The 26461-nt window shown below is 40.5% G+C and overlaps 1 protein-coding gene across 2 annotated transcripts in view; it reads right to left on the minus strand.

Moving 5' to 3' along the window:
• ARMH4 (armadillo like helical domain containing 4) overlaps positions 1–26461 on the minus strand; it is a 156479-nt gene that overhangs the window by 100504 nt on the left and 29514 nt on the right. The window contains exons 1-4 of one of the 2 annotated variants that reach the window (XM_032405193.1): positions 20202–20346; positions 9127–10561; positions 5096–5350; positions 2959–3171 (exon numbers count right to left, since the gene is read on the minus strand). In XM_032405193.1, coding sequence (XP_032261084.1) covers positions 2959–3171; positions 5096–5350; positions 9127–10561; positions 20202–20345 — 2047 coding nt within the window. In that variant the 5' untranslated portion in view covers position 20346. Of the gene's footprint in view, positions 1–2958; positions 3172–5095; positions 5351–9126; positions 10562–20201; positions 20347–26461 lie in introns of those variants that run through there. The other variant, XM_032405194.1, reaches the window with a different exon arrangement.

Below are 26461 nucleotides of genomic sequence, written 5' to 3' on the forward strand. Positions count from 1 at the left end.
ATCAGGCAAGGTGACAGAGAAACCATCATCCCTTCAAAAATCACACCACATTTTTGCTGACAAGGTAAAAGACCTACCAAAATAGGCACAGGGCAGTACGCACTTATCGAGGCAGGCTTTCCTCAGCAACGGAGAAATGGCAAACACACTGAAACTTCTCCGGCTCTACCAATGCACGTCTCTCAGGTGGGTCTTACAGAGCCGGAGCACGTCTGCCTTTAGACCGGCTGGCAAACTTCTCAGAGGCAGATCCTTGTTATGCACTGAATTCCAACCCCAGAAAAAAAATATATATATAACCTGCCACACTTGTAAATGTGACCTTCTTCGAAAATAGGGTACTGGCAGATATAATCAAGTGAAGATGAAGTTATCAGGGTGAGTCCTAATTCAATGGCTAGTGTTCTTGTAAGACCAGGGAAATATGGGCAGAGAGACACACTGAGGGATCACAGCCACGGGAACAGGGAGGCGGGGGTTGCAATTATGTTGCCACAAGCGAAGGAACTCGTGAGGTCACCAGAAGCCGGAAGAAGCAAGAATGATCCCTCCTCTTGGGGCACTGGAAGGAGCATGGCCCTGTCTACACTTTGATTTCAGACTTCCAGGCTCTAAAACCACAAGAGAATAAATTTCTGTTGTTTTAAGCCATCCAGTTTGTGGTATTTTGTTATGGTAGCCCTAGAAAACTAAGACACTCAGTGATGATGTTTTAGAGACGTAAAGAAGGAGACAAAGATGACAGGGTGCCAATTCGGTACAAATTTGAGGTTCATTTGAGCCCTTAATTATCCCTGAAAAGATAAACATTCAGAAATTTCCACAAAGGTTCTTGGCTTCTTGGTTGTCTGCTGTCTAATAAGGGCAGGTCTTGCCCATATCCCATTGAGAAAAATACTCCATTCTCTGGAGAAGTGCTTCTGCCCCCTAGTGGGAAAGAAGATACTAAAATAATATATAAGGAGTTTAATAATATAATTAAATAAACACAAGCTGGAGAACTGTATGTCATTTGTCAACTCATCACAGAGATTAAAACTTGAAAGGTAGGTAACTTGACATAGTACAACCCACTGTTCTGGGTAAGAATAAATTATCTGCCTCTAGGTATAAGCCTATATAGAATTAAAACCCTTCCCCCAAAGCTTACATTCCTGGACAAGGTGGAAAAACATGCACTGAAACTGGAGGCCTCCAACACGTACAAGAGTCTAGTAGGCTTATCTGTTTAAATAAGCATAGTCCAGAGGAGTAGATGCACCAGCATAAAATTAACTGTGACATTATTAATGTACACTAATTAAACATAAATGATACTTCCCAGGATCTAGAAGAAAAGGTGTGTTCATTCAAAATCTTGTCTTCAGCCCAATAATGTAGCAGAAAGGATATTTTTAAACCAATAATGTCTTTCATAAGCCTTGATGAGGATCATAATTTCGATCAAAAACTGACAAAATATATTCTCAAAAAGAAGCTAGAATCGAATTGTGTAGAAGAAAAGCATTAAAACTCCAGGACATCTTAGGCAAGTCAAGAAAATTCTCACATATTTCAATGCAACTGCCATCATCTACTAAATTTAGAAAATTATTGCAGTTTCACAAGTATGGATTACTCACAAATATATTTTTTTTTCTCTGATTTAATGAGCCCTGCCGGGTAAAGCTGTCATCTCTAACTCAGGTTAATTTGAGGGAACCTGCTTTTTCCAGATGGCGTCAAGGAGAGCAGACAGCTAATATGAGATTAACCTCCAAGTCATACGATTTTTATCTCAATGTGGAGTGTGAGAGCTGTTAGCCTCAGAGCTTGCTTTGATCCATTTCTTAAACCAGCATCCTACTATGGCGTTCTCCAGAATACTCCTAAAATGTCATGTTTCTCTGGCAGAAGACTGCCAGTGTTACCCTGAGAGCCTGGGATAGAGTCTGCGGCAAACCTGGCTGAACCACCTTCCCTGCTCTACAGGAGACGAAATATCAAATAATACCACATCCTATGTCTTTACGGCATCAAGCCCATGGCTAATTTAGTGCCCAAAAGCTTACCTGTCCTCTAGATTAGTTTTAGAAACTCGGCATGACAAATCTCTGGACATTCTGCACCTCCGGCCAGAAGCCGTTCACCTGCCAAAATGCTGATTAATTACATGACCTTTCATCACATTTCCAGTCTTCTTGTTTGTGGATGTGCGGCTGGGCTCCAGGCATCTTTTTCATGCTCACAGCCAATGTCTTGGAAAGTATAATCTGGCATGCATTTCTCCGTTGTAACAGGTGACAAGACTGCTCCTCTCAAAACAGTCCAACATCCTAACCCGGAAATGTTCATAAAGAAAAAACAAAAAACAAAAAACAAAAAAAACCCAGCACTAACAACCAGAGCAGTGCTGTGAAAACACAATCCACATTAAAACTTCCCCCTAAGAAAATCCAGGGGGAATCAGGCATCAGAATTTTTTGAAAGCTCCCCAAAGTGATCCTAACGTTCACCTGTAGTTAAGAACTACTGATCTAGACCAGAGGTCAACAGGCTTTTCAGTAAAGGGCCATATCGTAAATGTTTTAGGCTTTGTGTGCAGTCTCTGTCACAACTACTCAACTGCTGATCTGGCACAAAAGTAGCCACAGACAAGATGTAAATGAGCACGTGCAGCTGGGTCCCAAGATAGCTTCATTTAGGAACACTGAAATTTGAATTTTATTTAACTTTTACATGTCACAAAATATTATGCTTCTTCTAATTTTTTTTTCAATCATTTGAAAATGTAAAGATCATTCTTAACTTGCAGGTCATACAAAATAGATGGCAGACCAGATTTGGCCAGGCCACAGCTTACTGACCCCTGATCTACACTGCAGATGGAATACATTTCTCCTTAGTCTTTTCTCAAAAACATTTGCTCAGTGACTCTGTCAATCAGTCCTAGAAAAGACCCCTTCAAAGCATGGGTACCTTCAGATTCAAGTTGGTCCAGGCCATATGAGGCAGCTGTATTAACATGGCTACTGGATGGGACAACGGTTCTTCTCTCTGAGGACGTCTCAGAATCAGGAAGCTCTGGGAAAAGGCTGGCTGCTTCCTCCATTATTCCAGGGGGAGTCACTGGAAAGCCCCAAACTGGTGTGAACAATTCCTCGTTTGGCCCCATGACAGTGTCTATTAGGTCTGTCAAACACAAGAAATAGCACTTGACCCAAAGATGATCATTAGGGGAAATGCATACATATCTTTCTGCTTTTTAAGCAAGAAATGATCAATGAAACCAGTATCTTATATACACTAAGTTTGGCACTTTAGACCAGCTCCCCCCTTCCCACAGTGCATCAATCCAGCTATGCAAGGCACTTTATCGTCTGGGAAGATGTATTGTCTCAAATCAGAACTTTCTTTTTAAATTTTGATTTCCCATTTATTCTACTGACAATATTACGGATTTTGCACAATTTTATATGATTTACTGCCAAAGATAGAAAATGTAACAAAAAAGTATTAAAATATATGCCAAAGACTACTTTTAAAAATCAAGTCAAAGGGCAAGGGTATCTGTGTCTAGAATATGCTCAATTTCAACGCAGCCAGATTTAGCCCCAGGTTTTCCCAAATATAAAAAACTCTAGAATAGTATTATTTTTCATGTCTGGTAGATCATCAGAATCTCTGAGGTAATTTTTTAGAAGTCCATCTCCATGCTTTCCACCTATCCCAACTTACTGAATCAGAATCTCCTTTGTGGTGAAGCTGGAAAAATTATTTTTTAAAGCTCCTAGGATATGGATCCACAGACTCTCACATACATTGCTGCTAGGAATATACATTGGTGCAACCACTTTGGAAAATAGTGAGGCATTGCCCCTTACAGTCAAACATTCATACCTAGAACCCAGCTCTAGGTATATTAACCAAGAGAAACTCCTGCACGTGTCCAATGGAAAATATACAAGAGAGTATGCATGGCAGCAAGCAATGTTCACAATAGCCAAACCTGGAAATGACCCAAATGCAAACTGCTAGGAGAGACTGGATGAAGATGAGATGAATAAACTGTGATCTATTTTCATAGTGGAATATTATAAACAGTCAAAACAAAAGATTCACAGTAAGTGAATCTTAGCCATAGACTATTAAGTAAAACAAACAAGTCCCAAAAAGGCTATCTGCAGCACAATACTGTTTTTATAAAGTTAAAAACTACTAAAATATATTTTAAATGCATAATTTTAGGCATAAATACAGACACTATAAAACTAAGATAGCAGGAAACCAAGGAAATGAGGAACACAAGAATCAAGATGACAGTTAACATCAGAAGAGGACGAGGGTGAAGTGGGAAGGGTGATGGGGTTACATGTAGGTTACTGACCAGGCCCTAGAGTATTTTTGGAGGGGCAGGATTAGGAGATACTTATTACTTTGTTAAAAATAACTCAGTTAATAAATAAAAGTCTTTACTTAGACCAATAATGCTATAGAGACATGAGGTCCAAAAACAATAATTAAATAATAATAATTTTTGTAATTTCCAGGTGATTCTGATGATCACCAAGATTTAAAAACTTTGCTCTCCTTAAGATATCAGAGCATTTGAGGGCCTCCTATATAGAAAGCACTTTGTAGCCATTCTTTCGAATCCTTACAATAACCTGTAAGACAGGTAGGCATTACTTAGAGATGCACAAACCAAGCTTGGACACGTGAGGAGACTTGCTTGAGGCCACAATACTAGTGAGGGCCAAAGCTGGGGTCTGAACCGAGGTCTTCACTGTTCTCGCTGCACCCCTGCCTCCCAGCAGCCAGAGCTGTCAAACAAGGAGAGAGTTCTCAGGAGGTCTGGCCTTCCCAGGCCCCAGCGATGAGCCACCAGGTTTCACTTGGGAACTAACCCCTCATCCTGTTAGGCTTTGTCACATCCCTCCAAACAACAGAGTTCACCCACCTTTCCGGTTCACTCACCAGGTGAGATGTGTGTGTATACCCTGGGGACAGAGCCAGGTGCCACACTCATTCTATTGCTTATAACTCAGAAAAGATCCACCCCCAAAATTCTGAGTCCAAGTTCCCTCCCTTCCCCCCACCCCCCTGCTTTACAAACCTTCCAGAGCAGAAGTAACTTCAAAAGAGAGAGGCACGGCTGTAGTTGAAACTGTAGTGGGCAGAGGCTCCCACCTCCTGGACAGCTGAGTAACAGCAGGAACACCAGATGTGGCGGAGGGGGGCTCTTTTCCTTCCTCAGTCTTACAATTTTCTCCAGTAACCTCGAGGCTAGAAACCTGCTGCTCTTGTGTCACCAATGATAAAGTGGCTTCTGCTTCTTGAACAGCTGTTGTCATCTCTTGAGTGATGATGTCTTAAAAGGGGGGATACAACATTTTAAAATAGACAAATTCCCTATGCCTTAAAATGTCACTCTATAACTAATAAATTGGAAAAAAAAGAAGAGAGCTATTTCAGAGTATGGGAAGGCAAACGCATCGCTCAGACACAAAATACCAGCAAATAAATGTTTTCAGTGTTGCCGCTTTCAGGAGCGATGAATCAATCTAAGACCAAGATAAAGAAGTTAATATGTAAAACATAAAATCCAAAACAAAATAGAAAGATCAACAGTTGAGCTCCCTCTTATAAATATTAACATAACCAGTTTGTTAAGAAACAAATTATACAGTTCTAAGTTACATTCAAAAATTCTCAGCATTTATATATATTAATTTTCACATTTGCATTTCTAAAGGGGAAAGGAAAGCCAGCATTTTGAATAAAGGAGTAATTATTACAGTAACTAATGTTTCTGAGCTTCTATTATATGCTATATACACATATAATTCTATTATATGCTATATACACACACTACTAAGTATATGGTGGACATTATTTTATCTTCCAATGTGTACTAAGGGGAGGTAGGTATTAATATCATTCCATGGAAGCCATATATCATAGTGTCAAGAATGCAGACTTTAGGGGCCCTTGGGTGGTTCAGTCGGTTGAGCTTCAGACCCTTGGTTTCAGCTCAGGTCATGATCTCAGGGTCCTGAGATAGAGCGCCTCCCTGCTCCCCGGGCTCTATGATCAGCAATCAGCTCAGAATCTGCTTGAGATTCTCTCCCTCTCCCTCTGCCCCTCCACCCCAGCGCGAGCTCTCGCGTGTACGCTCTCTCTCTCTCTCTCAAATAAATAAATAAATAAATAAATAAATAAATAAATAAAATAGACAACACATGTAAAACACTTAGCACATACCCCAGTATTATATAAGTATTCAACAAATATCAACTTTGAGTGGTGACTGCTATCAGAGAAAAAAAGAGTAAGAACTAGAAACAGTGCTGGAAATTTTAAAATTATCATTCAAAATTTCTTCACATTTCTAATTCTCCCTACTTCCTGTAAAGAAAAAATAATAATATGATAATTATTATAGATTACTTTTAAAACCTGACCTTCAACTGAACCTGTGAAAGAATAAGCTGAATCTGAGAACTGATGATAATCTCAGGTTACTCATCTGTTCATAATAACCAAAAACACAAAGAAATCATTGCATATCCTAAAGAAGATAATGTCCTAAGTAGTTCCTAGGCCCTTAAATGATTGGCATTTGAGTGTTTACTTCTCTTTTTTTTTTAATTTTTTTTTTAAGATTTTATTTATTTGACAGAGAGAGACACAGCGAGAGAGGGAACACAAGCAGGGGGAGTGGGAGAGGGAGAAGCAGGCTTCCTGCGGAGCAGGGAGCGCAAAGCAGGACTCAATCCCAGGACCCCGGGACCATGACCTGAGCCAAAGGCAGACACTTAACGACTGAGCCACCCAGGAGCCCCAGTTGTTTATTTCTGAAAAAGACTTATAATCGCCAGAAAACAGGTAGAAAGCTTTTTGGTTATTCTCTAACTACTGTTGTCAATAATCTCAGTTTTTCATATTGTTTTTAGCTTGAACAACAAAAAAATTAAAGTGAAAGGAATTATTTAACTGTTCCTCTCTCTACAAAGAACATTTAGAAACTTTTTGATTAATTTGAACATTGCAGGCAGTCAAATTGGATAACTTCAGTCTGAATGGTTCTCTATCTTCATTTACGCATCCACTGACCTGGTATTTATGGAGCACCTACTATGTGCCAATACTGTGCTATGTGCTGGGAATAAAAAGAAGTTGCCTATTAAGAGACTGTAGTGGAGGGGCACCTGGCTGACTCAGTCAGAAGAGCATGTGACTCTTGATCTTATGGTTCGTGAGTTCAAGCCCCACGTTGGGTGTAGAGATTACTAAAAAAATAAATAAACTTAAAAAAAGAGAGAGACCATAGTTAAGTGAAGCAATTATGACTAAGTAAGGAGTATATTCAATAATCAAAATAATAATCAGACAATCACCAAATTCATTTTACCTTTTAGGCTGTATTAATACAAGCTAATGCAATTCTAATACATAAGAATCACAGATTCAATTACGTGATGAATAATCTGGAACTATATGACTTAATGCTCCAGGAATATCTTAAAATGTTATGGAAAATCGAAGTAAACTTCTTGTACAGTCATACCCAATATCTTCATGGTCATGGAGACCCAACTCTCTTAATGAAATTTTAAAAACCAACATACAAAACAATTTCTTGAAGCTTCTTCTTTTTTTTTTAAGACTTTATTTACTTATTTGTCAGAGAGACAGAAAGAGAGCACAAGCAGGGCGAACAGCAGGCAGAGGGAGAAGCAGGCTCCCTGCCGAGCAAGGAGCCCGATGCAGGACTCGATCCCAGACCTGACCTGAAGGCAGACGCTTAATCGACTGAGCCCCCCAGGCATCCCAATTTCTCGAAGCTTCTATGAAAATTTATAGTATGCTAGGTCTTTCAGTCTTTAAAAAATGAATAGGAGGGGCGCCTGGGTGGCTCAGTCGTTGGGCGTCTGCCTTTGGCTCAGGTCATGATCCGGGGGTCCTGGGATCGAGCCCCACATCGGGCTCCCTGCTCCGCGGGAAGCCTGCTTCTCCCTCTCCCACTCCCCCTGCTTGTGTTCCCTCTCTCACTGTGTCTCTCTCTGTCAAATAAATAAAATCTTTAAAAAATTAAAAAAAATTTAAAAAATGGATAGGACATGTAAAATTCAATCTTATCATTTTAATTCAATCTCAACACTTTATAAAACACATTACTAATTTGATATTTCCATTAATTAGGCTACTTAGCTGAAGTAACAAGATGTACATATTCCAAAACAATTTGGAGTAAGCATATGCACATTACACTAAGTCTATCCTTCCCTCATGCTGTTATCTGACCAACTACACATACCAAAAGAAAAACATTATCCATCAGCAACAAATATAAGGCTCGTCAGCTCATAAAATTCACAGATATAAAGACCAAGAGGAAGTAGTGTTAAATCAAGCCAGCAGAGAGGATTTATCAGTACTGGGGTTTTTTCTGATTTCTAGATGAATACCTTTTTGGGAAAACAAAGTCAAAGAACTCATATGGCTAATGCTATAAGATAAATATTTACGTAAAGCTTTTTGGTAAGAAATATCAGGGATGTAAGTATTTTTTACAACAATGTGTAAATAAGTATCCTATACTGTTTATTATACCACTTAAATATATAGCTAATTCTTTAACATTTTCCTGAATAGTTATACATTTTCATAATAACATGTTTGAAAGCGATCAGTCTGTATCAGGGTTTCTCAGCCCTGTTGACATTTTGGCTCAGAAAAATCTTTGTGGATGGGGATTTTAGGATATTTAGCAGCCTCTTTGGCCCCTACCCACTAGATGCCAGGGGCACCCCTCTGTTATAACAACCAAAAATGTCTCCAATACTGCCAAATGATGGGGGTGGGGACAAACTGTTCCCAGTTGAATACCATGGCCTGTATGCAGAGGTTATATTTGGGTGTAATTTTTATACAAAATATATTTTTCTTTGTTTACTTTTGTTTTTCATTAAAACTTAGATAACTTATTTCTAAATTATCACTTAAAAAAAAAAAAAAAACATAAAACAAGACCTAAAACTAATACCATGCTATATGTCAATTACATCTCAATTTAAAAAAATAATAATAAAAATCAGATTGAAACATTCCAAATTAAACAAAGCTTGTTTTTCTTTCTTTTACCTTTCAATGTATTTCCCAATGGTTGATGAGCCTCAGATTCATATTCTGAGATGGAAACAGTGGTCTCTAAGAAAACCATTGCATCATTTTCCCTAGTGGATTCCATGAAGTCTGCGGTATCTTGGAAGAGGCTTACAACAGAGACTTTCCTAACTTCCATAGGACTTGTGGGGGTAAAGGAACTTTGATCGGCGAAGGCAGATGATGGCGCCTCCCCATGTGCCATTAGCAGGGCTGTTTGCATGGGTGTTTCCCCTTCCAGGAGCCCCAGAGCCACCTCTGCAGCCTCGGTCATAGGTTTGCCCTCTTCCATACCTTCCATAGGGTCATTACCGGTTTCTTGGGCTGTCTGAGACATTTCCGTTCCCACCTGAGTCTCTCTGTTGTCTCCAAGCTTTGGGGTCTTTATCTGGCTTACACTCTCTAACTTGGTGTCATCCCACTCATCACTTCCGACAGAGGCAGCTGGAACAGCTGTGCTGACACTCACTGGGACTCCTGGGGCTCCCAGCAGCCTGTCAGTTTCTGGCTCAACACTCAGGGTGTACTCAGAGGTTGTGAGCCAGTGCTTGATGGCAGCAGTCTGGGTATGATCAGCTGTCATCTGCGAAGGCTTCTCCCTCTCAGGCATGGGGCTTCCAGGCTCCGTGCCCACTACGGGCTCAGCACCGGGGAAAAAAGCTGCCCTGTGTTCTGTGTCTGCTTCAAATTTCTCAGTCCTGGGATTGGCGGTTAGCATTCCTTTAGTATTCATATCAGATGAAGGTAAATGTCCCAGACTAACTCTTTCCTGACTTTCAGTTGCAAACAACTGATCATCCACATAGCTCAGAAAACCCTGTGTTGCTTCTGTGGTCCCTTCTACGATGGGCTGAATGATGGTACTACCCAAGCGTTCCTCCTTCTCATCGACACTCAGAGATGCAGTTGCAGGGATAGGATTGGTTAGCATGGCCTTGGAAAGTCGGCTTTCAGGAGACACCCTCTCTGGCTGGCTGGAAACAAACATTTCCTCCTCGGCAGGGACCACTGTCTCAGTAGCAGTGTAAATGCTGGGGCTGTTAGGCTGCATGAGTCCAGCTCCTACTGGATGGGCTTCTTTGCTAGTAGGAAATACTTTATTTAATGACGTTGCTGATGGTCCTGCTAACACCATCACTGGATCTTCAGAGACCACCAACCGGGGAGTGCACTTTGAAGTCATAGAGTTATTTTCTAGGTCATCTGTGTTCATCCTCTCAGGCTGCCCTGTTTCTGCATGAACATGTGCTATCTCCCTTCTTTCCATTTTGGGGAAGGCCACACATTGTGTGGCAAAGTTGACAAGTACAAGGCTACAGAATGCCAGACAAATGTGCAATGCAATTGGTCTGCTCATAGTGGAAGAGAAATGTGCACATAAATCAGCAAAGTTGACAATTCCAGTAATTGAGTCCTGCAGAAAAATAAAGCATATCAAGCTGTCATATAAATGTATATTTTGTAAATAAGCCCCTTTAAATTAAACCCTAAGTAAAATAGTCTTGACTTCACACTCAGAGATGGTATGGAAGAGACGGCTGTTCTATTTCTTTGGTACCTTTGGGACATGGATAACCCAGTTCATTTTTCCCTGCTGAATTTTGCAGCTGATTTAACTTGAAGCTCTCTAGAAGAGGTACACATAGTTCAAGGACTAAGTTCATTGCTTCTTAAATACCTATTTGAAAAAATTACCCTTGAAGTCACATTTGCAATATTCTCCCCAAATTCTGCTATTAATCATGTAGTCAAATGACTACAGAGATAGCTACATATCCAAGACATAGAAAGTAAATCTCACATTTACTTATATTACATTCAGAGAAAGTTTCAAGTATGGTTTAAAACTTTTTAAACATTATCATAAAATACTGAATACCAGTTATATTCAAGAGGTTTCTTTAGGTATATAAATGATTTTCAATTAAAATTTATCTTTAGGGGCACCTGGCTGGCTCAGTCAGTAGAGCATGTGACTCTTGATCTTGGGGTTGTGAGTTTGAGCCCCCTGTTGGACGTGGAGCCTACTTTGCTTCATTGGAACGTATAGAATGCTATATAAAATGTTGCCATTCTATTAGACTGCTCATTATGTACCCCTCTCCGATTTGATTTCTCCTTAAGTGATAGGATTTGTTGTTCCAAAGTTGATAAACTTGAAGCTACCAGAATCTGAGTTTTACTTGAAATTCGGCAGAATACCCAGATGGAGTGAAAAATAGGGTTTTGTGCAATGACTAAAAAGGTAAAATGCTGTTAAATTTCAAGAATAAATACTTTCAACCCAAGTAGCCCTCTGTTTGACTATATGTTATGCAATAGTAAACCTTAGGATTTTCAAAATTGGAGTCTAAACTTTCAGGGAGGTGGGCTCCCAGGATGGTACCATTGCTCTTTCCTAGCTAACCCTAGATATGACAACTCTTTAATGCACTTTAAAAAGCAAATATATATTACTAAGGAAAGAAAAAGTTATTTATAATTGCCTTGTCAGAATTGTTTTTTTTTTTTTTTTTTTTTTTTTTTTTAAGATTTTATTTATTTATTTGAGAGAGAGAATGAGAGAGAGAGAGAGAGCACAAGAGGGGGCAGCGGGAGAGGGAGAAGCAGACTTCCCGCTGAGCGGGGAGCCCGATGTGGGACTCGATCCCAGGACTCCAGGATCATGACCTGAGCCGAAGGCAGTCGCTCAACCAACTGAGCCACCCAGGCGCCCTGCCTTGTCAGAATTGTTAAGGTGTTCTAGAGCCATTTGCATACAATTTAATGTAATTTCATTCCATTCTATTGTTTACACAACGATTACTCAAAGATGACTGCAAAGGTAAAAGGAAAATAAAAGTGTATTGCACAAAAAAAAAAAAAAAAAAAGCTCTCAGCTTTACGGGGACACGGCCCTCGGCTACCGCACACTCCCGTGTAGCCGCGCAGCCAAACCGGCCCTCTGGCTTGCCGGCCCTGCCTGTCGTTATGCCCTTTTTTTATGGGCATATTTAAAAATTATGCCCTATTTAAAAAAATAAAGTATTTTTTTAAATTTCTCTTTAAAACACTTAAATTATTTTTTTTCTCTGCGACAACTATAAAAATTATAGGCAAACCTTTGATGTTTCAAAATTTAAGGAGTAGAAAAGGTAAAAGAGGGCAAGTAAATGTGTTTTTAGGGGAAAAAAAACTATTTAAGAGAACCAAAACACATTTTAAATTAGCAATCTTTACTGAATACATACTATTATAAAATTGAGATTTATTGCATTTAAAAAAAAAAACTCTTGTTAAAACTAAAACTATATCAAAACTACTAATTTCCCCCCCAAACTTATGAGTTTTAGTTCTTGTTTTATCTACTTTGCTGTTTGGGCGCTTTCTTCTCCCATCATCAGAAATTTCTCAGATGCTATAGATGTTCTAGAAAGTTAAACCTAGGAATGAAAATTCTAAAATAAAAACTTAAGCTTTATAAAAGTTATTATTTTTTCCTTCTTTCATGTCTGATCATTAAACTACTTGGGTTAAGCATGTATTGTGCACACATAAAATATAAAAGTTTATGTTTTCATAGGGCCTTCTCCCCTTAAGTTCAAAGCTTCCCTGTTTCATTTCTAGGTCTTTCTGTGACCAAGAAAAGGTCAAGTCCTTAGAGCATGATCTAGACAGCTGAAGAGAAAAAGAAGGCTGAATTTTTCTACACAAGGAAAGAGGAATCCCCTGGTTTCGGAGCTGAGGCCTCCTGCCAAACTACCAGCACCACAGGAATGAGTCATCTTGGAAGGCATCCTCCAGCCCTAGTCAAACCTTCAGATGACTGTAGCTTCCTTCAGCTGACATCAGGACTGCAACTTCTTGAGAGACCTTGAGCCAGAACCACCTAGTAACGTGGCTGCTCCCAAATTCCTAATGCACAGAAATGGTATGAAATAATAAGCATTTATTGCCACCAAGTTAGGGATGATTTGTTACACAGAAATTTTGAATCCACAGTACTTTGGGAGAATACAGGAATAAGATGATGTGCAGAAAAGGAACAGCACATATCAGGGATCATAAATTTAGCAGCAGAAGAAAACTGAAGCCAGAGGTGACTAGAAAAAAGCCACCACACCCCACCAAGATTCCTCAGAGATAGTGAGAGGGATGATAAGTTTTCCCACATGTGGGAGGAGAGTCTGTAACAATTTTATTTAAATATTAAATTACATACCAGCAGCTAGCATTGTTTTAAAAGGAGAGAATATGGGAAAGATATTTGAAAAAGAGGGAATAGCATGTGCCAAGGTATGTCCACATTCTGAACATTAGTTATCACCCTACTTTAAATGATCCATAAAGAATCCCACTTCATAGCCAGGTAATAGGTTTGGTAAGAGTATTTGGCTTGCTGCTTCTAATTGCACTCCTCAGAACAAAAACACGGAAGGGCTGTAAACGTTCACGGCTGATGAAACTACATCGTTGTACGGACAAGTTGAACGATGAAAGTGTATATAGTCGAACATATGTAAAAGCTATAGAACCCTTTGATCTATTCTTCCCTGAACAAATATTTTTCCCATTCAGTGAAATCTTACTAAACATCCCAGACAATGTAGGGTGTGGCCTAAAACCTTGGTCTACATGATCCCATGCTTCTGGATAAAAACCTGAAAAAAACAGGCCATAGTGAATAACAATAGAATTTAGAGGGACATGGACTGGAATCAGAAAAACAATTCCTGAATCCTAGCTTTATTGTTGTTAAAACTTGCTATGGGATACTGTGCAACTGGCCTCTGTCTTTCCTTTGACAAAATGAGGAGTTAAACAAAAAAACATTGTAAATCCTTTCTACCTCCATGATTCCATTTTCATATTTTATCTACAGGTCATAAAATTAAAATACAAACGTTTTCGTATTCCAACAATGGCGCCATCAAGTAGGCAAAGCACTCAAATGATTGAATGGATGTTTCACATCTTATTTACATGTTCTGGAGTCATGTGGACTGAGAGGAGAATCTTATAAACAAATCAGAGTGGGGGAGGCAAACCATACAGATTTAATATAACCTCAACTGCTTTTCCCAAACAGAATTTTCCTTCCAGGTTTTATTTTCAGCTAGATTTTGAGTTTTAGAATTTTTGTGTGAAGGGAATTCTGCCCTTGCTCTAAAAGACTTTCCTTCTGTAATTAAGTGTCAGCCACCTGCTTCCTAAATCCAACTACAGAAAAAATGGGGGTGAACTGCGAGCCTATTCTATGTCTGTGTATTGCGGCCATATGTTCCTTCTCCCTACTATTGCAAGCTATGCCTGCACTTTAACAGACGCAGAAAAGACAGCCTATAAGAGACAGCAGGTAGCATGTCTGCAACTCAGATAAATTGGCAAATGACCTTCAAGTTCTAGGTCTTTCTCCATCTTTCAAAGCACAGCACAAGTTCACACAGCCACTCCCATGAGTTTGGTGGCCCCCAGTGAGAGCTACATGACATTACAGAATAAATAAGAAAAGGCTGACCGTCGTCAATTTAACAGCCATATGTCTAAAACTAAAGAATCATCTGCAAGCATATTTTGAAGGCTATACGCCTTTTTCTTTTTTTTTCCTCAACATTGTATCCCCTCCCTGGCAAAGAGCCTGGCACAGAGGAAATGCTCAGTAAATATTGGCTGAACAAACAGAGGAGTGTCTATAGCCTGCTTTGTAGGGGAAGGGGAGGTGGGGAAATTTCATTGCTAATTAGTACTGTGTGTCTTAATTATCTTAAATTAACTCAATCATAAGAATATTGAACAAACAAAAGAATATTTCTCTAACTTTTCTTTCACACCATGGCAGTGCTGCTTTCTTTCCACTATTATCCATCAGTGCAAATTAATTCAGGTAAATAAACTCTAACCAAATTGCTACACTAGCTTAAAAAGCATCCCTTTCAGAGCAAGTCAGCAGCACTTCGTCTATCACTTGCTATCAAGGTATCCCAGGCTCCGAGGGCCTCTGAACAATGTACTGCATTTCTGCCACCAGTGGGCAGATAAGCTGTCCTGTCACCCATTATCTTTGACAATCTTAAATAGATACAGTCCAGAATCTGTTTCCTTGTCAAGTCTAGGCATATTCAAGTTACAAAGACAAATGAAAGACAACATAAAACATAAAAAATACAGACTTAGTCATCTTGTTAGATTTAATAATCAGGGTTTTTTTTAAACACTTGGTCAACATTTTTTCCAACTAAAATGTATACTATTGCTCAGTGTGTTACCAAAATGTAGACACAAGGGGAACCAGCATGGGAAAACATTCTCATCAGTGACAAAGCTACTTTTTTCAAAGGAAATTAATTCCATTTATAATATAGAAGGAACATGAGCATTGCCCTAAAGACACAGGAGGCCTATAGAGTATGCCAAAAAGCTAGGGACAAACTGCCTGATATTTTCCTCTTCTTAGGATAAACACAAATACCATAAATAGCAGGCATAGGGTTTGGGGAAGAAAGCTGCCTAATCTTAGGTTTTCACTGTCTCCTGGAAGATACTTGGGTGCCACTTCAGACACACCATCTTCTTCACCTAAACTTTGGTATCATCCTGAACTCTTCTCTACATTCTAGATTCACAACCTCTGTGGATCCCTCACCTCATAATATCTCTTGATATTCATCACTTCACTGATGGTTATTATTTTAATGGCCTCCCAGATGATGATCCTGTTCAGACTCTCTCCTCTCCAGTCCGTTTTATACAATCCAGACGGTTTATTCTTAAGAATAAAAATGACAATAACCAATCAAAAATGGCCACCATTTGGAGGACGCCATGGGCCAGGTGTGGAGTGTCTTATGTAAACTACCTTATTTAATCCTAACAACCACCTAATGAGATAGGCACTTCCATAATCTCCATTATTTTTTTTTTTTAGAGAAAGTTACAAGTTTATAGAGAACAATTAACTTGCCTATGTGATCATGTCTGTTTTTGAACTTGTGAATTCTGTCAGACTTCAAGTTCCCTCCCTTTGCCAAACACATCACTGAATGTCACCAAATTTCCAACTGCCGAGGTCCATATCTATAATGTAACCCCGCTCCACTAGTGCCCTGTACAAACCATCACCAGCTGAGTAGATTGCCCTTACGTGACATACTCATTTCAGGCTCCTAAGTTTCACTCATAAGACTGCAGTAGCCAGAACACTCCCTCCTTCCCTACCCTGGGTATCCAAACCCTGGCCCTCAGGTCACGTCCTGTTTACTAACTGCTGTCACAAAAAAAGCCTGGTCCAATCTCTTCCCACCCTTCTCCCAACACAGCACAAATCATCAGATCTGTAAGTCTTGCCATCTCAAATAAGAGTGTGTTCTTTGCGTGCAAACATTGGTGTTTTAGCTTCCTTTGTTTGCCATGTAATTACTAATAATGGTAGGCACACAGAGGAGGTGTTCAATACATATTTGCTGGAGTGAAGCAAATATAAATAACCATTTACGAACGTGAAAAAGGATGTTCAGAGTCTCCATTATATGCAGATTTTCAATGACATGCCATGGTCTATCCATCTCTAACTGTATGTTTTGTTCATCACCTGGCCAATTTTGGCTACTCGTTCAATGTACCGTTTTAATAATAGTAATAACTACTACCTGTATTCTCATTTCTGTTCTATTTTAGGTTTTCAGAGTTTATTTCCTTAGAAAAATTGATCAACAGTTACAAGTGACAAGTCTCAGAGCTTCAGGTCAACTTGCCTTCCAATGACCATCGTACATTTTAAAAACCAATTAGTGATTCTTTGCTTGATGAGGGAAAAACGAAACTCTTTCCCTTCTTTGTTTATATCTTTTTTTTTTTTTTTTTTAAAGATTTTATTTATTTATTTGAGACAGAGAGAATGAGAGAGAGAGAGAGAGCACATGAGAGGGGGGAGGGTCAGAGGGAGAAGCAGGCTCCCTGCCGAGCAGGGAGCCCGATGCGGGACTCGATCCAGGGACTCCAGGATCATGACCTGAGCCGAAGGCAGTCGCTTAACCAACTGAGCCACCCAGGCGCCCCCTTTGTTTATATCTTAATAATCTTTCCATTTTGTACTTTTCCTGATCCTCAATAGTCATTGTCTTACCTTTCCTTTTTTTTTAATCCTTAAGGTTCTCTTGCCAATGCTGTTTCATTTGTCTAAAGCTGAGTTTATCAAGACTCTGACCCTATCAAACCAACTGTGGCACGCAGCGTTCCACTACCCTGTGTCTGACTCACTGTGCTATTGACAGCTGTCACTGGCCTAATGTATTGGCTCTAAGATCACCTGGCGCCCGTCATTCCTCACTATAAATTAAGTAGCTGGAATGACAGATGATCCTTTTAGCAGCATGTTTGGCCACAGTGGAAGGAGGGAGAACGGAGTAACCACAAAGAAAAGCATCATTCCCCAGGAGGAAAGCAGCATCAGTGCTGACAGGGAAGAGTGTAAGTAGGCTGGGGTCAAGAAGGTTACACGGGCAACTACCAGCAAAGTGCTCTACCATCCCTGCAGACCACAACTAACTTCTACATACTCTGAGCCCAAGAGCTTTGTTCTCCACAAGTCAGCAGTGTAGACAAATGAAGATATCTGTGCTTATAGCCCCTAGTGCATCATCCTATCCCCGGGAAAAGAAGCTGAACTGAAGATTTAAGCATTGGCTTCAAGTTCCAGCTCTGCCTTGGGCAAATCACTGAAACTCGGTTGCCTTGTTGTAAAGTGGAGGTGACAATGCTCATTCTGTTTTCTTCAAAGGGTGGAAAAGAGACAAAATGTGATAATAGACATGAAAACAGTTTGAAGAAAAAGTTTTAAGTATCATTCAATTTAAGACATATTAGTGTGATACTGACATACATTTCCCTCAAACTACAGAAATGTGAGCAATTTAAGCCATCCATAACATCCTTTTTTTTCCCCTAGATACTTCCATAGAGCTTCCTTTTTCAGCTTCTCCTGCGGACAAAATGACCGAGGAATTGCCTGATGTTTGCAGAATCCTGTCCTAATCCATCTTGGTCAACAAGCTCTTCTCCATCCATCACACAGTTCTTTTCAATGACCCAAATTGACATTTCATTTCTGTCCTTTGTGGTTCACAAACCTCATTTGCTTGACAAGATCTCTAAGTACTAGCTGGCATTTAAAGAGAAAGTAATCACCAGGTAGACACTTCAAGGAATAAACATAATATCTAACATTTCAAGCTGAAACTTGATTCAGATACTTTTCTTATAATCACCCAGTAAACACAATATGGAAAAACAGAATTGACCACACATCTTAATGAGTTTTCATTCTACAGAGATTAAACCCAGCTTCCCTACATGAGAAAAACAAAACAAAACAAAATGCAATGAACAAAAATGCAATTCCATACACAACTTTTCAGGCAAACATCTGCTAAATATAAAGACTGAAGTACACCTTTAGTTGAAAGAGTGGAAATTTTCTACAGCAGGTAAGCCCGTCTTCCTCATTTTGATTCTATCCTTGCCTTAAACCATTTCTGCAATAACAAATTATGATATTGAAAAGTCTAGCAAGAAACACCAGGATATAATGGTAAGAAGCCTCCTATGAAAACAAAGACAAATCCACATCTCCCTAATTGGCTCTGTTGCTGTAGCTACCTTAGACTTAGTGAGTCTTGGGAGTTTTGCAAATAAACACAATCAATATCAAGTCTGCTGCATAAGTGTTTGTCTCATTATTAAGACAAATATAACAGCTCCACCTTAGTCATAAGAGTAAGTCAGACCACTCTTAAATCTGTATTGTGTGTAAAAGCAACAATGCTCTGATACTCTGAAATCTCACCTCGGTTTTGAGTTTCTTTCAATAGATGCTACAGAGGGCTTCTGCCTGCAAGTGAGCAGAAATCAGTCAATGACTTTAAACAAGCCTGGCTTCAACAATACTCCTTGGAGTCCAACAGGGTGAGCAAGGACATACACAAAAAGAAAGGGAGGCATGCAAATTCTGACCACACATTTTCCTTCCTATAGAAGTCCTTCGGAGCTCTATGAATGGTTTTGTGAACCACTCCTGCTCCCCCTTAAGTTTCTAACTAAAACTTCCAAAGAAAGAATGCAGACACTTTAAAGCATCCTCTCTCCTCTCCTCCACATCAGCTCTGCACTGAAATTAGGTGCCAAGATCCTGGCAGATCCTCGAGCTCGGCTTGCGAAGGCAAAGATTTCTCATCTTTGAGAACTCCGAACTCTTGAGAGTCCTAGATTTTGTTCACCCCGGCTACCTTCAGCCAGCTCACCAGCCAGGGCTTCCATGTTTGTTACCTCAAAGGTCGGGTTCTGTCAGTGACCGGGACGCACATGCGATATCTGGGCACCTCCAGGCGACACCTACCAACCCTTCTGCGGTCACCTCCTCCGTGTCTAGCCCACAGGCCCTCTTTCCAATTAAGCGACCTTTCCAAGCAGCATCCTCCTGCCGTGTCCTGGGGGACCGGTCAGGGTCTGAGCAAGGAGGTTCCGTGCCATCTCTGCGCTAAACACACAACTGTTGGTTTTCTGCAAAGTAGCAGAACACATTTCGGTGGCCACTGCAGCCCCCATTCGCTCCTCGGCTGCCGGACACTGATTGGCATCGGGGACATTAAGATCGATGCTCTGAAAGGAGCAAACCGGAGTCTTCAGGAACTTCACCACAGCCGTGAGATCGGGAGTGGAGGGAGAGAAGAAAGAAAAGCCCACACAAAAGCAGCCAGCCCTGCAAGCCCCGCCAGCACAAAGGCCCGCGCGCTGGTGCGGAGCCGGGAGGCTGGGCTGGAGCGAGGAGTGCGGCGGGTCCTACGAGGCCTGCGCGCCGCGCCCAGCGCGCCCCGAGCTGCCCCCCGCGCACCCGGCGCGGGAGCACAGCGTTCCGGTGGGGGCTCGGGGCGCACGCCTGGCGAGCCCCGGGCTGCCGCGCTCCCCGGACCGCAGCGCTCCCGGGGCGACTACGCGCCGCCCGGGGCCCCGGCCGCGTCTCTGCCCGGAGCCCCGTCTGCAGGCGCGGCCGCCCGAGCGCCAGGAGCCGGGCCCGTGCTCACCTGTGCGCCTTCAGCCGAGCAGCGCGCGGAGGAGAGCGGCGGCGCCGGCGCTGGGCATCCCCGGCGCGGCCCCTGCAGCGGCGGCGGCTCCCTCAGCCGTTTGGGACGCCAGGAGGAGGACGCTTCGCTTTGTTGCTTATTCATGAGGCCACGACGAGAGCTGGGGATTGGGCGGCGGGAAGATGTGCCCGCCCCGCCTCCGCTGGCACTGACACCCGATGCCGTCGCCTCACGCCCCTCGGCGCCCACTTCCCCGCCTCCGCTCCGGCGCCGGGGCAGAGTCGGGGTTGGGGCGGGGGGTTGGGGGGGGTCGTCCCGCTCCGATCCCGGCTCCTGGGACGCCGCCGAAGACCCCCTGCCCTGCTGTCCCTCTTCGAAGCCTGGGCTTCTGAGGCAGCACTCCCTCAGTGCCTACGGCCAGGGCACTGTTTTCGCTGGAAGAGCCCGAATTTCTCTGGTCCGATTAAGGCAAAGGATGCACGTCGGAAGCTGCAGGATATTCCTTGTGGAAACTGTTCGGTTTAGGCGTGCCCCTAAGTAGGATCGTGTAAAGTAGCCCTAAACAAAGCATTCCCTTCTCAGAGAAGTTAAAAATAAGTGCTAACTAGTAAGTATGGTTTATTGAGCCCTTACTCCTTCCAAGAACAATGCTAGGTTCTTCATTCAGTGTCTGCTCAATCTACTCAATAACCCTGAAAGAAATAATGGCAATCCCCATTTAACAGGGAACGAAGTTGAGGCTGAAGGCTGTGTAAGTTGCCCAAGATCTTATGGCTAATGTAGCCACCAGGAATTCATGACCTCCATCCTTGAGTTTGTCAATGATTCAGTTTACTTTTTCCATTAACTCTCATTGTGGGTAAAAAGAGATGTCAGGAATCTAAAGGCCCTTTCTAGAACAACCCCCACAGAAGCTGACACTTGCAAAGCACTTTTCACATATGTTATCTCTTGTACTTATTAATTCCCTTCTTTATAACAGCTGTCTTAGTCCTGTTTTGTAGTAATTTGTAAACACCTTCAAGACCCAGCAAGGTCTTGTTTACCTTTGACCCCACACACCTAACACAATCTCAGATATTCACCATTATCCTACCCATTCCACCTCTCTTTAGAAGAGATTATCTTTGTATTTCCAGAAAGGCTGTCAACAAAGAGTTGTTGAATGGAATGTGATTGAATTGATTTGAATATATAAGATCTGTTTTCTTATGTATATTCAATGTAATACAATATAATACATTTTACTGTGACCATGCCTTCTACCTGAATTCAGTACCCACCAGGTGGATAAGCCATACTCAGCCTGAGCAAGTTGTGTTTCAACATTTTATTTTTATGTCAGGTGTTTGAAATTTACACCATATCTCATAAAAACAATGTTATATAGTATGGTAAGATTCCCAGCTAGACCACAAAACTGGGTCTACTTGACCCAAATGCATGTAAAATAATACTACTACTAATAAATAACAACCTGACCAATCAGGTTGAACCAGAGGACCAAACAGAATAGGAGAAGACAAGAGGAGAAAGGGATTCCAGCTCCCCAGGCATCTAAGGCTAGTCTTATATACATATTTGAAATGTCCAAAGTTTCTTTGAAATCCATCTGCCTCCCACTCTGCATCCCTTTCTAACATCCTAGTGTTGTCCTTGAAACCCATAATACTCTAAGTCCCAACGACAAAGCTCCACTCCCCAGATTTGCCTTACACTCAAAGTTTTCCATTCTCAAAAATTACCTTTCTCCCATAGTAGAATTCTTTTCTTTTCCTCCATACAGTCATACAGCTATACAGTAAAAGTGATCTTATTGGAACTCATTTATACTAATCCTTTTTCCTTTCCCAAATGGTTTGTATTGCTTTAAACAACTCTGATTCATGCAATTTATCTCAACAGCTGCTATTGGTACGTGGCAGGAATAATAAGACCCACTCTTCCACCCCAGCACACACACAAATTGTAAATCAGGGAAAGCTGTATCTAAAAGTCAAGTCAATAAATCCACTCACAATGAATGTTTTTTAGTCTTTTATGGGTGAAGCAAGAAATTGTGTGTGTTAAGAAAATTTGGGAACACCCAAAACTCCAATTAAAGTAATACGAAAAGAAGCTCAGGAATGAAGTTTTGGGGTTCCCAGATTTAGTAAATAAAAATGGAGAATGTCCGTGCAGTATTTGGGACATATTTATGCTAAAAATACTATTTATCTGAAATTCAGGTTTCACTGAGCATCCTGTATTTTACCTGATAAACTTTGCAGTATTCGATGATATTTCATCCTAGCTGGTAAAAGCCTTTGTGTCAGAAAGAAACTGGTCACATGTAATAAACAACCGGATAACCAACCCCAAGAGCCAGGAGTGGACAATGTCCATTCAAATACCATCCGGAAAGGAGAGTCTTGGCAATGCGGACTTGAGCATTATGGTGTTCTTGATAAGGCTAGCCTTAAATTGGGTAGAAATGCTTCATAGTGTACCAACTAATTCTCTTTATTCTGATTCCCATGTACCAAGTAACTATCTGACAGCTTGATTTCCCATGTATAATGCCCTTAAGACACTGCTGAAATAAATATGTGAGCTGGATTATGTGTGTCTGTTTATAACAAATCTACTTTCAATGCCCACAAAAATTGGGTATCTCTTGCAAAAGCGAAAAGGAGACCCTGAGTAGGGCTGACGTCACCAAGATAAGTACCACTTAGAGTCTCACAGAAGGGCACTTGAAAACCAGCTGGTAGGACTTCCCTAGACTGCACCACTGTTTCCTGAGGATGTTTTTAGTTTTATTTGTTTCGTCTTATTTTCATTTGAAATTCCACCAGCAACAAGCACTTGAGGCAATAGAACAAAAGAAATGAAAGAAGAATCTGAGGAAAAATCTTTCTGGAAGGCTGAGTTTACCTGGAAATCTCCTCACAACTGTTGCTGTCTTTCCCCGTGGTTTTCCCTCCCTTTATTTCTGAACTCTGTAAAACTCCTTCCTTGGATGTGTTGTTCTTACAGTTTCCCAAGGCACCCAGCAAAGACGTCTGGCCATGGAAGGAGGACAGGAGCTGCTGCTATATAGAGTAGGAGTCATTTGCCAATTGCATATTTAAGTCTTCACTACAAAAGATAGTCTTTCTTTTCTGACCTTCCTAAAGGTTTATGAACACAAGCTTTTCAGCATCTCTCAATGTTCCCTGCCCAGCTACTCTCTGAACCTAATTGTATTGGAGACTTCCCAGTTGCTTTTAATTTTTAAAGTGAAATTCCCAGGAGTAGACTTCAGTGTGAAATAGTCTTGCTAAGAATACTCCACTCACTCTGGGTATTCAATAAATATTTGATGCTTATGGTGATGATGATGTAAATAATGGTAACGATGGTAGAATCTGTTTTATTAATTCTGATAGATATTTTCATTGCAGCCAAAATCCTCAGACTACTTGACATGACCTACTTGGGTGCTGATAAGCTTAGATTTTTACCTCATACTAAATTATGTCTTTAGTATGCCCTTTATTGGAAAAACGGGTAAGTAGAATAAAGCCAATAAGAAAATGGTTTTCCTTAAAGAAAGCTTTGGAACAGCAAGTTTATATACACTGTAGTTGCTTTTAACTGTTAACAGCCCACTATATTTATCTGTCTTTAACTCTTATTATGCAAACACCCAAATGAATCCTCTTGCTTCTCTACTCTCCCCAAGAAGCCTTATCATTATAGAAGTAGAATATTATATGCTTTACATTCCCTTCTTTTTAAAATCTGTTATTTTCAAAAAAATAATAAATAAAATAAAATCTGTTATTTTCTATATTCTCTTATTAAGTGTTAGATTTCTTCAGGCCCTGAACTTTCTGATTCAATTCTAACAAATCGAATTTTGTCTGTTGCCTTGAAAAAGCATGATAAGAGAGGAAAGGACTACTAATGTGGGTACGAAAACAAAAGTTCTGACAATACAGGCCAATTAAACAGAAACTTTTTAGATAAAGTCAAGGATTAAACCATTTACAAGAAAGAAATCTCATCCCTTTTTTTTTCCAGCCATAAATAATGTCCTTGTGAGACTGTAAAAATTCTTTTTTTTAAAAAGCTTTTATTTATTTATTTGACAGAGAGAGAGAGAGAGAGCACAAGCAGGGGGAGTGGCAGGCAGAGGGAGAAGCAGGCTCCTGGCTGAGCAAGGAGCCCGACGTGGGGCTTGATCCCAGGATCCTGGGATCATGACCTGAGCCAAAGGCAGACGCTTAACCAGCTGAGCCACCCAGGTGCCCTGTAAAAATTCTTTTTAAGAGATTTGAACATCAAAGGTCTAATATATGCTTTAATCCTAAATGAATTTGTCATTGTGAATAACTGCATTCAAAATGATATTTATAGCTCTAGAAAAGCTATGAATTGCCTTGCTCTCTGTCAGACAAAAGAGTCATCTCCATCCTTGTCTCTTTTTTTATGTGCCTAATGGTAAATAAATCGGTGATTTTAATAGATTCCTTATCTTAAATAATGAGCATGAAATATTTATTCCTGACTTAATGGTATACATTATCTACAGCCTATGTTGCAAAGAAAGATGGTTTACTCTTCTCTGCCTCTACTAAGGGTAGAATTAAAGAGAATGGCTTTACCAGGGAGGGCAAAGCTCAGGCCCAAGGAAGCACTCTTATCAGAGAAAGTTCTTAGAAACTGGAATAGACTAATGAAAGAGGTTATATAGTCTCTTTTGTTCTAGGTTTCTAAAAAAGGATTCATTTCATTCTGGCTGGGATTCCTGATGAAACACCATTAGCTCCTTCAACAAGGACATTATGGGAATAGTTGTAAATGTGGGGAAACTACCAAATATATTTACTGAGGCTAACTGCATTATTGTTAATTATCTGCCTTCCAACAAATGTTGCTCATTTTACTTTCTAAAAATATGATGCAGGTATTAACATCATATTCAAAATACACAAGAGTAGGGGCGCCTGGGTGGCTCAGTCAGGAAGCGTCTGCCTTGGGCTCAGGTCATGATCCCAGGGTCCTGGGATCGAGTCCCACATCGGGCTCCCCGCTCAGCGGGAAGCCTGCTTCTCCCTCTCCCACTCCCCCTGCTTGTGTTCCCTCTCTCGCTATCTCTCTCTCTGTCAAATAAATAAATAAAATCTTAAATAAAATAAAATAAAATAAATGTGGCCTGGACATCATTGCCAAAAAAATTTTTTTAAGATTTTCCTTCACTATAGCACTCAACCTCCTGCTAAATTCCCTGCCTCTGTACATTTTGTCTGATTCTTCTGGCCAAACTGTCTTAGAGGACAGCAGAATTACTTGTGTGTTTCATAGACAGGAAGCAATGAGCAGTGGATCATTTAATGTGGGCTATGCATTTATTTTGGTATCGGCTTTAGTTCCATGGTTCATCAATCAACAAGTGTTTTTGTTTTGTGGAAAGTATGTGGTATGGGTGGAGATATACAATTGAACTCAACTCTCTTCACACACTTTGAATTTAGTTGAGAGGAAAAGGTTATACACACATAAATATTACCAATAATATATAATATAAAATTTCCTCATATGTTTCTTCGATGATCTAAACGTAGTACTCATTTTTCATCACCTCTTTTCATTGTACTACTATGGCGAGGAACTATCTGATAAAGCCTATGTGGAAAGTATGCATCTTAATATAGTTAGTACATGTGTTATGTAACCATTTTCCTCTCCCCCAAAACTATAAGCTCTCTGAGTTGAGACAGTGTGTTTTATATAGTGTCACATCTCCCACGACAACATGGCAGTGCCCTGACATAGCAGCTGTTCGAGAAAGTATTTGTTAACTATTTAATTATGGCCATAAGCTTATTACCAAAATAAACATAGTAATGCTCACCATTTTACAACGGGGAGGCATAAACTGAATACTACTAACATAAGAAGGAAGTTTGATGACCTTCAGAACTTGTATATTAATCTCATACAAATTGGGAAGATAAAGTCCAATGTAAGTGGCTTTGAGACTCAAGATTTAATTATTTTCTTCATCCTATGAGAAGGGGTTACCCCATGTATATAAATGTCCTGTCTGAAGCCAGAGAACTGAGCCAATTGATATTTCAAGTCCCCTTCTAACCACAAGTCTGTGATCTTTGTAACTGGTAAAGTTCACATTTATTTAAAAAGGAGTTGCTCATGAACAAGAAATACCCTGCATGTAAGATTTTAAAAAAGAAAAAAAAAAACTGCTTCAAGCTGAATCCAGTACTCATATT

Source organism: Phoca vitulina, unplaced genomic scaffold (assembly GCF_004348235.1).
Source record: "Phoca vitulina isolate PV1807 unplaced genomic scaffold, GSC_HSeal_1.0 scaffold7, whole genome shotgun sequence".
Taxonomy (NCBI): domain Eukaryota; kingdom Metazoa; phylum Chordata; class Mammalia; order Carnivora; family Phocidae; genus Phoca; species Phoca vitulina.